This window comes from Hevea brasiliensis, chromosome 16, assembly GCF_030052815.1.
Source record: "Hevea brasiliensis isolate MT/VB/25A 57/8 chromosome 16, ASM3005281v1, whole genome shotgun sequence".
Lineage (NCBI taxonomy): Eukaryota > Viridiplantae > Streptophyta > Magnoliopsida > Malpighiales > Euphorbiaceae > Hevea > Hevea brasiliensis.
Genome location: NC_079508.1, coordinates 42,849,361 through 42,865,145, shown reverse-complemented (window position 1 = coordinate 42,865,145; position 15,785 = coordinate 42,849,361). Strand labels below are relative to the sequence as shown.

Genomic DNA, 15,785 nt, shown 5'->3' with positions numbered 1-15,785 from the left:
AAAATATGCCAACATAGTGAAAGTGATTAAGTTTGACGGTTTATTGGGGATTTTAGCCTAACTTCACAAATAGCATGAATTTCCATCAATGAAGGCTTTATTTTGTCTCCCTTAGTGAAAGCACCATTATCACTTATATTTGAGTGTTCAAAGTTTTGATCAAAATGACTATGTTTGAATTCTTACACTAAAGAATAGACGATTAACCGACAAACAAGTGTTGAGTACATTGATAAGATATAAAAAATCGACTAATAAGTGTTGAGTATAATGATAAAGTCTACGGAGAAAATTCAAGTTCAATCCAATTCATAGACAACATTATTGGAAGAGCAATTTAGCTTTCTGTGATCGTCAAAGGATTTACAAATTTTGAAAATTGATACAGATTTAATGTCTAATAGAGTTAAATCACAAAAACAAATCCATATATTTCTATTTAAAATAGTTTTGATATTCTATTTGATCATGACCATATTCGATGCTTATTTCTCTTCCAGAGTATGAATTTGATAGAGAGATTAATCCAGTTTTAAGATGAGCAAGAAATGACAGTGGAAAGGGTTTTTTTTTTTTTTTTTTTTTTTTTTTTGGTTGGGTGGGGGGGGAGAGGGGGAGATTCTTTTTTCAGTGGAATAGAAGCTGTATTATCTGCAAAAAGTTTTTTGTGAGATGCAGGCACTATAGAATAAATCCAGACTAATGATAACAGAAATATCAGTGGTTTTTGAAAGCAATGATAATTGATGGCCTCTATTAAACTCCTGTGGTCCAAGAAGCATATGAATCTGGAAAAATCATGCAAAAATAAACATATACTTTCAAAGAAAATGACAATCATATACAAGAAAAAAAATAATTATCATAAAGAATCATCATAATTTGTTGGCATTTTCCAACCATAAAATTTAGTCAGTTGCAATCCATATCATGTCAAAATTAAGAAATTTACACACATAATAAATATTTGAGAAATAATCTAGAAATTAAACTCATGATCAATAGTTCTTTTATCCATGGCTGTAATGAGAGTTTTCTTCGCATGAAGTTATGATGCAATGATCAAAGACCTGGTCCAAGCACCTTCAGTTTGGTGAATTCTTTGCAGTAAATCCCACAGAAGCCATAACAATTTGACACAGGAGTAGACGACAACAGACGATGCAACAAGCAAGGCACATGCATCTGCTGATCAATTGTCCTCTCATTTTCTGCTACCAAACTACTTTGACCTTCCCATCCATAACATGTTTTCTTCATGAAACATATCCCTTCCAAGGACAAATTCAACCTTTTTTTTTTTTAATTTTTCCCAGTTTTCTGCTTTCTTTTCCAAATGAACAAACTGGGTTTTGATGCTGACAATGTTTACTTGACCCAAACAACCATCAAACATGCAAGTGCAGCCAGAGACCGGTGAGATAGATGAACTATACTAAAGATGGATAATTGGAATGCTGAAAATAAGGGATACCATTGGTTTCAGAAATCGATGAGCTGCTAAGTTAGTATTACCACATTCAAAGAAGATCCATTGCAGGAGCATGAAGATTTAATTATGTCAATCAATGATATAATCGTTTAGTGTACATTACTAAAATGATCCAAAAATATAGACATCCACATACAAGTAAATGTACACTGCAAAACATCTCATTAAGTTCTACAACAATATTTCTCTTCATTTACTCTCATAAGTGCTTGTTTGCCCAAAATTATTGACAGAAAGGAACCATGGCCAAACCCATTTTGCTATTCAGCACCAGTACCAGTATGCCACTCACCATGAAGAACCGAAGCCAAGAAACAGAAATAGGGGAAAGTAAAATATCACCCAGAAACTAGAGAAAAATTAATTCAATTTCCACATCCAACTATCTGAAACTTAAGGCATTGAATATAGTGAAATCCTCAATCTGAGAAGGGTTTGATCTTGAACCTGTAGAGAAGTTTCTTCTTTTTTGAGGTTGAATTGTCCACTGTGAGCAAGATTTTACCCAGTTCACCAACTTTGAAGCTGCTAGTCACCACTGGTTCATCGGTTGGGGCCAATTTTGTCGGTTTCTGTATGATGACTGTATATGCATCTTTAGCATCAGGCACAAACTCAGCACCGTAGCTCACCTCCCACCCCACAACTCGGATTTCCCAGACAATTATACATTTCTGCAATGCACCAATTTGAAATTACTAAATACAGAGAAAAAATTCCATCAACAAATAAAAATGATCACTACCATAGCCAGAATTAAAAATAAAGTTCATTATAAAGAATGAATATACCAAGAAGAATGTAGCAATTGCAAGAACTAACAAATAAAGAAGAAACTCAATTGCACCTCATAAATTATAATTTCCACAGTTTGCTTGGTTGCTGGTTTCACAGTTATCTCAGTTGCAGGATCGGCAACAGTAAATTCAGGGTTGCAATCACAGTAATCCACACTCAAGCCACCATACTGAATAGGCACTTGCTCAGGTGATATATATCTGTTTTAACCACAAAAAATTTAGTGCTCAAATTAACCACAAAAAGAAAGCTAAGAACTTCAAGAAACCAATATTGAATGCCAATTTAGCAAAATTAAATAAACAGAGAATCGACCAACTTGAAAAGGGTCTCAGCAGATTTTGATGGGCCTGCAAATACAAATTTGCTTTTGGTCCTCTGGGTCATGAATGGACTGATCATTGTATAGAAAGCAAGATACCACCAAGGGACGTTGATGAACACCTATAGAAATGCAAACCCAAAATAATTTACAAACCAAAAATATACTATCCAATTGCACTTCAATCATAATCGAATCAAGATTGTAAAATCATGAGCAAAACAATACCTGTTTAGCTACAAACTCAGGATAATTGTCCTGAAGCAATTGAAGAGCCTGGCTGGTGGCCAACCTAAGCTCCCGTTTTCCAGGTCCTGGAGAATTCTTGAGATCATTAACCTGAAAGATAGTAGAAATACCACCAGGACTAAAATCAAGCTTCCTTATACTCCTCTCTAAGAACTGAATCCGAAACCGCAGAAACTTCATTCTCTTCTCCTCGTCAGCAAATGTCTTCTGATACAATTCTTTATTCTGAAACTCCCCATACACATTATAGCACACAGGATGCCCCTCCCTGTCATGACCATGCATAAACACAACTTTATCCAAATCATCGCCTAGATCTTCATCAAGAAGTTCATCGATTTTAAATTCCTTCCTCCATCGGATTGTGCTCTTGATCATGATAAATGCATCTTTTACTTTGAACTCCCTGGCCCTCAAGAACTTCAAGAGTATCACATCACTTCTATCATCCTTGAGAAGAGGAATCCCCCATATGGAGACTTCCTCTGGAGGAGATGCAAGCTTTGGCTCTTCTTTTTTAGCTTCTTCTTGGGATTCTTTGGATTGGGTTCCTTCTTCAACTTTTGATTCTTGGGGTGGTGGTGGTTTAATCTCTGTACTGACATCAGATTCTGACAAGGGTGCTTCAGCTTTTGAAGGAGTATCCAAGGTCGGTTCAGATGACAAAGCAGGAATTTCTTGGGTATTTTGTCCTTGTGGAGTAACACTCTGTCCCTCTTCTTCTTTTGGTGGTGGTGGTGGAAAGCTAAATTGGTCTGTATTGAGAGCTTCCTGAACCAACTGCTTCAGTTCTTCCAAAGCTTTCCTCTCAAAATCAGAGAGATCAGCCACTATGTTACTCTCCTCCTTGAACGAAGCCAAAGTCTGAGGAATCTTTTGCTCTTCAATTTGCTTCTCTTTCCCAGCCTCAACCACAACAACCTCTTCTTTACTAACTACAGACTCGGCCATTTCCTCACCTGTCTCCTCCGCAGCCGCAGACGGCAGAGGAGAAAAGAAAGACTCATCTTTCTCCATCATAGCCGCCAGTGATTTAGACTCTTGCGGCGGTGTAGTTGGCCGTGGTGGCTCTTCTTTCTCTATAATGACCGGCGATTCAGACTCTTCCACAACTGAAGGTGGAGCAGGCAGAGAGGCTTCTATTTCCTTCTTTTCAGCCACAGGTGCAGGTGACGGAGCCTGGACTTCTGGCGGTGGGGCAGTAGAAACAGAAGAATCTTCGGCCATGTTTGGAAGCGGAGACAGAGATAAGCAAGTGTTTGGCGTGCGAAGAAAAAGAGGGGAGGGAGTGAGAGTGCGAGGGAAGAGAGAGAAGAGAAAAAGAGTAAAGTGAAGTGTAAATGCTGAGGAAATGAGTCACGCGGGTCTGAGTTGTGAGTTATGAGTTCTGACTGCATTTTTTTTTTTAACGTAAGATTGAAAAAACAGACAATTGTTTGAGAGAGTAAGGGAAATCTGGAATCCTATGCTATTAGTCTATTTATTATTTTTTCATGTAAATATAATTTTTTGTTTGTTTATATTTCATCTTCTTCGTCTCTTTGGATTTTCTTAAATTTTAATTCAATTGTCGTTACGATTTTTAATAGTATTAATTTGATAATAAGTATCTATTATTTTACTCTCTCTCTCTGCACATATGTTAAATTTAATATTAAATATTGATTTTTTCATACTTTTGCTAGTTGAATATTCTACTTAAAAAATAAGTAATGGATTTAGAAAAAAAATAAATAATGGATAGAGTCGGTGTTCATGAAAGCCAAAGGAAACTTGCAGCTAGTTATATCCACCGTCCTGTTTTGGTTATCATTTAGAGATATCATCCACTAAATTTCAATAGTACCAGTTTGAATAATATGATAAATTTAAAATAGGTTTGGATTTGAAAGCCTCTGTTTAATAATAATTTTTAAGATATAATTTAATGTTTTAATTTTATATTATTAGATTATATAATATTTATAATAATATTTAAATATTAAAAAAATAATTTATGAAAAAGTTACCTTTTTAAATTTTTAAAAATTAAGCAAATATTTTAATTAGAATCAATAATATAATATTATTATTTTTATATTTAATAATCAATTTAGTGATTATTTTTATTAAATATTTTTATTTTAAATTATAATATAAATAATTAATAGTTAACCAATATTAATATAGTTAATAACTATTGAATAACTAATATTATCAAAAAAAGTGTGAAAAAATAATCACGAATGCAAATTAGGGATAATGTTGTATATGTTCTTTGAGTGAAGATTGTGAAATATTTGTGCAAGGTGGAATATTGTTTTGACTCATGCAATTAAATAATGACTTAATTACAATTTTTTAAAAGTTTTGGGATATTTAATTTCTTAGGGGTGAATATGTAATTAACTAATTTAAAGAGTTATAAAAACCCTACATAAAAAGTTTTTCTTTTTTGATAAACTAGTTATTAGTAGCCACTGTAGAAGGAAAGAGATATTTTCCACTCTCTCTAATGTATATGCTCTAAATTATAATTAATTATATTTTTTTTTCATTTAAACACGATTGAGTAAGGAATTAAAATTTTAAATTTATGATTTTAGCTACGTGTATAATCTATCAAATTTCCAATAAAGGGAGACCTTGTGATCTAGTCATAGTCCTTCAAAATTGCTGAACTAGATTTGCATGTTTTGGTGCGAACCACAACCACCTCCAAACAGTGTTTGGTCCATTTCACCTAGGCACGAACATTGCTACAAACGAGAAAGGCATTTTTAGCCATCAAGCTGGCTACGTAATTATTATCTCTCCTAATTAGGGGTGGCCACGGTTCAGGAATCGCCGGTTACGATTCTTGAACCGTCGGTTCAGGTTCAATAAAATTATGAACCTGAACCAAATCGTCATGGGACGGTTTGAAAGACGGTTCTTGAACCGCCGGTTTCGGTTTCGGTTTCGGTTCAAGCCCCGGTTTAAAACAGTTTAAAGAACAGTTCGAAAAATGACAGTTTAAGACAGTTTGAAGTACGGTTTGAAAGCGGTTTATGGGAGGTTTAAGAGCGACTTAAGGAAAACTTCAATTAGATAAGTAGAGCATATTAGGTTAGAAGATAAAAAGAAAAGAATAGATAGACCTAAATTGACTTGGAGGAGAATAGTACAACATGACCTAGAAGCATTACACATTTCCGAGGATTTAACCCAAAATCGTTTAGAGTAGAGAAAGAAAATCCATATAGCCAATCCCAATAAATTTTTGGGATAAAAGCTTAATTGAGTTGAGTTGAATTGAGTATTACTTGTCTCTTTTTTAAAAAATTATATGATAATTGATAATTAAAAAAATATAAAAGAAAAAAAAATCAAAATAGAGAGTATTAAAAAATTTTATTGAAGATATAAAATAATAATAGAGTAATTGAGATAGTATTAAAAATTTTAGTGAGCATATAAAATAATAAAGTAGGAGAATTGTGAAAGTACTAAGAATTAAAAGGAGTGTAGAAAATAATTATTTAAAAAATTTGAGAGAAATTGAAAGAGTATTAAGAATTAAAGAGAGTGTAGAGAATAATTGTGAAGAGAATTAATGATATATATATATATATATATATATATATATATATATATATATATATATATGAATTAGGAGTGGAGTGAGATATTTATTAAATTTTTTTGTATTTAAATTACCAGTTTGGTCTGATTCGAAACTGTCGATTCAATTCGATTCGATTCGAAACCGCCGGTTCATGATTTCTAAAAAATATGAATATGAACTAAACCGTAGAAGGACGATTTCGACCCGTTTCAAAGTCGATTTCAGTTTCAACTGAATCGATTTCGGCTCGATTCCGATTCGAAACTGGACTGTGGGCACCCTTACCCCAACAATAAAGAATGAAGAAGCTACCTAAGAGATCTGAGCTTAAAATATGAATATCAGAGGAGACATGCATGCGTTAGTTATAAGGCTGCCTTAATGTGCCCCATCACCAGCTCTTGCCTAAACAGGGTGCATCTCGAAAAGGTTGTAGTTACTTTTTTTATTTTTTTTGAGAGGAAAGCTTGTATTTTGATGATGCAAGCCTTTCTCGTTTCTTACTTTTATTGAGCATCCATAACCCTAAATACAAATCTAAGCCCACAATGCTAATTATTGAAGTCTACACTGCATTTGCATAAGCCCAGCCCAATGTTGAGAGGAAAAGTCCTACACGAAAAGAAAAATATAATAATAAAAATGTCTAAACAGAAAAAAAAAAATTTGCTTTTTTTTAAAAAAAAATCTTATTGCGCACTTTTGATTTTAAAAATTAAATGATTTAATTTTTGAATTTATATAATTTTATGATGATCATATATTCCTATCAAATTAAGTACCAAAAAACTTATAAAAGAAAACAATTAAAAAAAAATAAATTTGTCAAGAAAAAGAAAAAGAAAATTTTCTTTGTACTATTTTTGGATTTTTTTTAGGTAGCCAATCAGAGTAGAATAGAGAGAAAAAAAAAACATCCCAATTTCATCAAATGGTTTTTCGATTACTAAATAATAAAAAAATATATCAAAAACTCAAGCAAAAGTAACAAAGTAGAAGAGAGGGAATATGCTCTTTATGAATTTTTGAGGGTAATTTTTATAATTTATCCCTAAATCTTATATCGTGTATTTTATTTTTATCACTTAATTGTAATTTATTATTAAACAAATCTTAAAACTTTAATTTTATTTTATAAAAAAATTCTTTTAACATGTAATAACAGGTCTTTAGATTAAAAAAATCTCCTTAAGTTATAATATGATATCTACAATAAAAGATCGGTACGATAATATTAGTATTTTTATGATAAATCTAGATAGCGATTGGGATAGTTGATTTTTTATTTTTATAGTTTAAGAAGAAATGAAGTAAAAATGTAATTTTATTTTTTTTTTTAACTTAAAAATTTGTAAAATTTTTGTAAAATAAATTTGAAATTGAAGAATTTTTTAATAATAAATTAAAGTTAATGAAAATCAATGTTTAGAAATGGACTATAAAATTACATGAATAGTGAGCTTTTTAATGAAAATCTTCAATTAAAATTAAGAAAAAATAATAAAAGAAAAACTAATGTGAAGAGAAAATTGGGCAAATCCCAAAGTTAGGGCCAAGAGACACCCCAAAGTCCTTTAAAATCAAACTTAACATAAGAAACTTAATCAAACAAGCGATAGTTATATCCACATCGTACGAAAATCCCAAATTAAATATCAACAGACAGCAGGTTCCAAGAGCAGCAGCACATCAAGGACAGCAAAGCAAACCCAAAGAAACAGCAAACTCCAAATAACAAAGGAGCAAGAAGACACCAACAGCAGCAAGATCAAAAAGACCACCAAATCAAAGAATTGGAAGCCCAAAGAAACAACAAACGCGTCCAAGGAAACCAACGCAACAGCAAGGATCCAGCAGCCCCAGAGTTCTAAATCTCCTGCAAAAAACAACAAAGATAAGCACAACTTAGCTACACAATCGTGAGATCAAGCTAATATACAAAATTCCAATTAAAGGTTGTTAGGACTAAGAATTAGTCATGTTTGGTTTAGTAGTATATTCTGATCCATTTTGTGAATTCTGTAGATATCATATTGTGTAGCATAAAATAACGAATGTGGAAGATTATGCTACAAATACCTTAAGAATTGAATGCCATTTTGCTCTTCTGCCTGAAATTTGATATCATCAAGGATTTAAAGTTGCCTAACATCAGATACACCATCTACTTCGTGCCTGGAAGAATCAGACTCATCATCTACTTCATCCACTTCATGCTTGGAAGAATCAGACTCATCATCTACTTCATCTACTTCATACTCCGGAGAATCAGATTCATCATTAGCAACAACTTCCTGTATAGCGAATAAATGAGGTTATGTAATGAGTTTTGCCAATTATATTTATATTATTTATCATATTCAAATTTGAGGATATAAAGCATATAATGAATACAAATATATTTCTAAAGTGATGTTCTAATAAAGCATTTAGCTAGCTCTATGTTATAAAAAAAAAAGGTGAAAAATTAGACCATACATATGACAAAGCTTAGGTTGAGGAAGGGTAAAAGCTATTAGGAAATGGATCATACCTTGAACAAGTGACTCATTGTTGAATTAAGATCTGGAGATCCCATTAATTGATGGTTCTCATAATTTATTTCAAGTTCCTTTAACTTTGGCATACTTAATGATCCATAAGAGAATGTCTTCATCCCATTACATTTCCGAAAGTTCAGACTTTCTAATAATGGAAATTCAAGGGCATAAATCCCATTGCAGAAACTCTTGAGACTGGGTAGCAATTCAAATGTCAGAGACTTTAGTTTAGGGAACACAATTATGTCCTTGCTTGCTTCTTCTTCTTTTTCATCCTCTTTTGGAACAATTATTTCCTCCAACATATAGCAACTCCCTATGTCTAGTTCTTGGAGTTGTACTAGACACTTAGCCACAGCAACTGATAATATATTTCTCAAACTGTTGCAATCATAGACATCTAGCTTTCTCAGCTTCTGAAAGCCAATGACATTTTTTGGAATTTTGTTGAATATGTGCACAAGTTTTGGTAGATGACATAGCCAGACTTCTTCAAAGTGAGAGAGTGTTACAACATTTCCATCATCAGCATTCACTCCTTCAAAATCGAATATCTCCATCAATGAATCGCAGTAGCGCACAGAAAGCTTTTCCAACTTTTGAAGACATTCTATCAAAATGTAGGGAATGAAATTCACCCAGTCTTGACAGTTTTCAACATCCAAAACACGTACATTACTTAAATCACCATCTGATGGTTGGCCACCCTCTATCCTTCTCAAAGTATTCTTGCGACGGATGAGTAATCTTGTCAACACCTGTAGTGCTCATCATATCATAACCACCAAATAAACAATTAAACACAAAAATTCATTACTATAATTGGAGAATGTGAACTGTTACATACGTATATGTGAACTTGATTGCACAAAATTATAACTTGCAGAAAAGGTCTTTGGCCTAGTGGTAAGTAGTGTGGAGACTCCCCTTATTTTACTTACGAGAATTTTATATAGTATTGTGTGAAAATTAGCTCTTAATTATCTCTAGATGTAGCCTACTAGAACTACATTCTAAAATACTTACTATGGGAAAAGCCAATGTGATTTTTCAGCAATCAATTCTAATAATTGATAAAAAGGGAGTTGACAACTTTTAATGAGACTAGAATTATAATTATTTAATTAAGAGAGTGTTATAGAGTAAAATTATTAAGAAACAAAACATACCGATTCATTCACAGTGCATTTCTCACCAAATATTGTTAGTTTCTGTATCTTTGGCAATTCAAGAGCATAAATCCCACTGTAGAAACCCTTGAAGTTGGGTAAATTCCCAAAAGTCAGAGAGTTTAGTTGAGGGAACACAATTTTTTGCATGCTTTCCTCTTGTTTTTCTTCATCCTCTTTTCCAATAATTTCCTCCATCATCTTGCAGTTAGTAATCTCTATTTGTTGTAGCTTCACTAGAGGTTTGGCCAAGCCAGGTGAGAAAAGGTTTATTAAATTGTCACAAGATTCTACTTCCAACTTTTGTAGCTTTTGGAAGGCTTTGATTTCTGGTGGAATCTTAAAGCATACGTGCTTCAAATTTGATAACCTGTGGAAACGCATCTCTTCCATAGAATTGAGTACTCCAGTAGTAGCATGGCATTCCTTGGGAATCAGCCCCTCAAATGAAAATATCACTTCCATTGAATCACAATCAGATATTTTAAGATTTTTCAAATTTTGCAATCTTTCAATCAAATCAATATGGCTAACAGATGGATCCTCCTGATTCTTGATTAATGAAACCTTCCAACACAACATATATATTGTATTAAAATACAAAACATTATTTGATAACAAATTTCAATAATATGGTTTTGCTTTTATAAATAAATCGATAATTAGATTGATAATTTTTTATTTGATGTAAATATTTATAGCATTTAAAATAACATGAACTGATCAATTCAATAACTCTTTATGATTTAATAAAAAGTTAATTCTTTTGAGTTTGATTATTTTGACAATTAAATAAATAATTTATTTTTAAACTATTTTTTTTTATAATTAACATTTTGAACTAAAGTAAACAATTCATAAATTGATCTAGAATTATTTGTATATAGTATCTTAATAATGATTTCATTCAACTTAATCAAAGCGATTTGCCATCTAACCTCTACTATAAATGGGTAAATAACTGTCAAACTAGTTATAAACTTATAATGTTATTCAAAAAATGTTATTTTTTTTTATTTATAAAAATAGTATAACTAATTTTCAACGTTAATACATTTCTGTTAGACATTTATAGTAAAGACAATTATATGAAAAAACAATATATATATATATATATATATATATATATATATATATATATATATATATATATGATTAATTAATGTTATAAATAAAAATGATTATTAGTTAATGAAATTTAGGTTTAAAATTTAATGCAGCTATTAGTTAATGAATTTTTATTTTTATTTTTTTATAATTGATTATGACTAAAATTTGAACTTAAGGTTTGACTGTTTTGGAGATTACTAAAAAAAAAAAAAAAAAAAAAAAATCTTGTGATTCTTAAGCTGTGATTCGAATATTGTGACAATTTTTTTTCTTTTTAAATATTGTGACAATTAGGTAATAATTCGAATTAGTTTTTGCGTAATTATATTATTAACATTTAATAAACATTTATAATACAGTGAGGATTAGTTTTAGATATTATTGACTAAATGCCATTAAGATTTAATCTTTAAAAAAAATATAAAAATCATTTCCGCTGGTTCGTTACTTAGATTGAAATAATGCCAAATTAATAAAAACAGTTGAATAATAGTTGATATAATTAATTCATCATGATGCTTTTCTTTTTTTATGGAATAATTCATTCATTTCTATTGTCAGTGTAAGGCTTCTAACTCTATATAGAATCATCTTCATGACATAACAATAAGAAATTCAATTAAAACAACTATATATATACAAATTAATTCAATCCAATAAAATTTTAGAATTTCATTCTTTCAAATTAATATACATTAAAATTAAAAATTATATTAATAATGATATAATTTTATAAAAATTTAATTGATTTAGTGGAGGGCAGTGTTACAATTAAACTAAAGATACTCTTACATATAAATAAGAATAACTAAAGAAAGTAAAAGGGTTTAAATACTTTTCAATTAACAGACTCTGTTACTCTAATATATATAATAAATAATAATTTAAATTATTTCAAATTAATAATAATATTTAGTCCAAATGCTCATCTATCAAATAATTAATAATCCATAATTAAAAATTTAAGCACATACCTCTTTGTTGGAAACATTTTTTTGCTTTCCTCCTCTTCTTACTAACCCTCGAATAATTGAGCTTGGACACATGACTTTCTTGCCACTGAGGTCACTTTGATTAAAACTTTTCTTCAATGTAGATGAGTCTGAAATTGTAGAACAAAGAATCTTCATTTTGGGACAATCACCCAATGAAAATTCTTTTAATGAGAGCCAGTCAAAAGAAATATGGCTGTCAGCACAGAGAGCCATCAGCTTTGGTAGCCCATCAAGATTAAGCTCAATTAGGTTAGGAAACACTTTTTGGCTTATTCTCTTGTTTTTTACTTCTTGTACTTCTGCAACAATATATTCCACCTTAGGACAACGCCATATCCTTAAATATTTAAGCTGCTCCAATTGCTGAGGTACAGAGAGAGGAAAAACCACTTTTACGAAACCACATTCATCCAAACTAAGCTTTTGCAAATTTGATGGTAGCCAAAGGGATGGAAATAATATAGAAATAATTTCTACTGGTCCAGTTGTAAATTGAAGTTGGGCATGCTCAATTTCTGCCTTATTATTCATTCGAGATGTGTTCTGCTGTTTAATATCCTGTCAAACAAAATATATATGTTATTACACAGTTGAATAATAATAAATCCAATTCATGCATAAAGTTTATGTAGGCATTTCTCATGAGTGGGATCTTAGAATTCATTTTTTTTTTTTAATTATGAAAGCAATTATTAACAAAATAGAAATTATTTAATTTATTTAATGAAAATAACTATAGAAAAACTAAACAACCCTAAACCGTTTAGCAATAAAATTAATGACGGAAAATTTAGAAGCACTGTCACCAATTCCATTGCTAACTATGGTGGCAATTTGTGCTCCATTTGGGAACATAATTATCAACTAAATATTCTCTAGTGCAAATTAAATTTGGCAGCAATTTTGCACATCATTTAACGATAAAATTAGTGATGAAAAATTCTTAAATATAAAAATTCCGTCCCTAATAAATTTAACGACAATGTAAAAATTAAATTATTTTAGAATTCATAAAATTTGTGATTAATCTATCATTAAATTAATTTAATATTTATATTATAATTAATAAAATCCATCTTTAAATTACTTTTCAATTATTTTAAATAATGATATTGAAACAGACTCTATTACTTCAATATATATATAATAAATAACTACTTAAATTATTTCAATTGAATTTAGTGGAATTGATTTGAATTCTAATACAAAATTATAGCAAATGGAAACAATGATCTATTTTTCCTTTGTTTAAGTAAATTCAAATTAATTCTAAACCTTTAACAAGGATCATATACATGTGTAAATGAAGAGCGAATCGTGATTTTTTTAAGTGTTCATTTAAATATGTATTTTATTTTTATAAATGTAAATTTTACTTCGAAATAAAACATTTGAAAATATCAAACTCAAATCCTTTTATATATATATATATTCTAAATAATTAATAATTAAAAATTTAAGAACATACCTCTTTGTTGGAAACATCTTTTTGCTTTCTTCCTCTTCTTACTAACCGTTGAATAACTGAGCTTGTTGGATGCATGACTTCCTTGCCACTGAGACCACTTTGATCAAAACTATTCTTCAATGTAGATGAGTCTGGAATTGCAGAACAAAGTTTCTCCATTTTAGGACAATCATCCAATGTAAACCTTTCTAATGAGGGCCAATCAAAAGAAATATGATTGTCTGCACAAAAAGCCATCAGCTTTGGTAGCCTAGAAAGTTCAAGCAAAATTAGGTTGGGAAACACAATTTTGCTTATTCTCTTGTCTTTTTCTTCTTGTTGTGTTTCTGCAACAATATATTCTATCTCAAGACAATCAATGACAGTTAACTCTTCAAGCCGCACCAATTGTCGAGCTACAGAGGGAGGGAAAGCCACTTTTAACAAACCACAATTACTCAAGTAAAGCTTTTGTAAATTTGATAGTCGTTGGCAAAGGGATGGAAATAATATAGAAATCATTTCTACTGGTCCAGCCATAGATTGAAGTTGGGCATGCTCAATTTCTGTACTATTGTTCCTTTGAGATGTGCTCGGTTGGTCTATATCCTGTAAAACAAAATATATATATTATTGACACATGCAGTTGAATAATAATGGATCCAAATCATGCATGAATTTTGTTTAGCCATTTCCTATTCATGGAATATTAGAATTCATTTTTTTTTCTAATTAATTATGAAATCAATTATTAACAAAATAGAAATTATGCTAGCCAAAAGTAACATAATTTTATAAAGATTTAATTTATTTAATGAAAATAACTATAGAAAGTTGAAGAACCATATAATTTTAAAACCATTTAGCGATTAAATTAATGACTGAAAATTTCCCTAATACAAAAGTACTATCACCATTTCCATTGCTAATTATGGTGATAATTTTGTGCTCCATTTGGCAACACTACAAAATTATGACTAAATATTCTCGAGTGCCAATTTAATTCCACGGCGATTTCGCATATCATTCAATTATGAAATTAGTGATAAAAAATTCTTTAATATAAAACTTTTATTCCTATATTTAACGGCAATATATAAATTAAATTATTTTATAATTAATAAAATTAGTGATTAATCTAGCAATTTAGGTAAGAGCTTAGCCTAGCCTCACAATGGAAATTGGTATTCAATTTTATGTTATGAAATTGTATAAAATTAATTACCAATAGATTCCATCGGTTGCAATGAACCTCATTGATAACCTCAATTACTAAGATTTTGAAATTTGTTGGTAAATCGGTAGAAAATTTAAAAAACTAAAAATATCAAATATTACAATCCATTGGCAAATTTACCATTGGATTTTAAAAAAAAAGTTGGTAATTTTAAAAAATTTTAAAAATATATTTTTCAATTAAAATAATAAAATTTTTATTATTTTTAAGATTAATTATTTTTCTTATTTTATTATTATAATTGTGTTTTGATTTTATGACTAATAATTATTATAAATACATTATAATGAGAGGAAAAAGTGCTATTTAAAAAAGACAAAAAATAGATATTAGGAAAGAAATGAGGAAAAATTATATTAATATTGAAAATGGAAAATATAAGGCAAAAAATTAAAAGAGAGAAGAAAAAAATTAAAAATACGTGGAAGAAAAGAGACAGAGACTGAGGCCTGATATTTAATCATTTATATGGTTTAGTTGGTGAAGTGGGAAGTTAGCTTAACTATTGCTGAGATTTAAAGAATAATGAAGTATTTTTCTAGTTACTGAAATTATTTATTAAAAAGTTAAAATATATCAAGTGCAATTATAAAAGTTTCACTAAATTTCAAATATATTTTTTTCCTTTAATTATAAATAAAGATAATTTGTAAATGAGATTTACCTTGCCAATATTTGGAGTCAATTGTAGAATCGTGAAATCTTGAGTTTGAACCTAATAAAATCAAATAAAAAAAATTTAATAAATTTTGGTTCACCGTTCAGAGTTTTGCTTTTTTTTTTTTCTGTATGAATAATTTAATGAAGAGCTATTGATTTCTTGTAATCGATATTTCTTTT

At 29.9% G+C, this 15,785-nt stretch overlaps 3 protein-coding genes across 3 annotated transcripts in view; all 3 read right to left on the bottom strand.

The window, feature by feature from the left end:
- Nucleotides 1-1,534: 1,534 nt before the first annotated feature.
- LOC110636759 (patellin-3) lies at nucleotides 1,535-4,242 on the bottom strand. Its single transcript, XM_021786592.2, has 4 exons — nucleotides 2,841-4,242; nucleotides 2,610-2,734; nucleotides 2,340-2,490; nucleotides 1,535-2,166 (listed from the first exon to the last, which is right to left on the bottom strand). The coding sequence occupies exons 1-4, from the start codon at nucleotides 4,086-4,088 to the stop codon at nucleotides 1,912-1,914; spliced, it is 1,779 nt and encodes a 592-aa protein (XP_021642284.2). The 5' UTR covers nucleotides 4,089-4,242; the 3' UTR covers nucleotides 1,535-1,911.
- Nucleotides 4,243-7,993: 3,751 nt separating this feature from the next.
- LOC131174770 (uncharacterized) lies at nucleotides 7,994-10,669 on the bottom strand. The gene is made up of 4 exons (XM_058138696.1): nucleotides 10,157-10,669; nucleotides 8,981-9,745; nucleotides 8,527-8,741; nucleotides 7,994-8,323 (listed from the first exon to the last, which is right to left on the bottom strand). The coding sequence occupies exons 1-3, from the start codon at nucleotides 10,619-10,621 to the stop codon at nucleotides 8,583-8,585; spliced, it is 1,389 nt and encodes a 462-aa protein (XP_057994679.1). The 5' UTR covers nucleotides 10,622-10,669; the 3' UTR covers nucleotides 7,994-8,323; nucleotides 8,527-8,582.
- Nucleotides 10,670-12,228: 1,559 nt separating this feature from the next.
- Nucleotides 12,229-15,785, bottom strand: part of LOC131174623 (probable disease resistance protein At4g27220) — a 31,836-nt gene continuing 28,279 nt past the window's right edge. The window contains exons 10-12 of the mRNA XM_058138377.1: nucleotides 15,610-15,660; nucleotides 13,730-14,317; nucleotides 12,229-12,819 (exon numbers count right to left, since the gene is read on the bottom strand). Of these exons, the coding sequence (XP_057994360.1) occupies nucleotides 12,229-12,819; nucleotides 13,730-14,317; nucleotides 15,610-15,660 (1,230 nt within the window). The remainder of the gene's footprint in view (nucleotides 12,820-13,729; nucleotides 14,318-15,609; nucleotides 15,661-15,785) is intronic.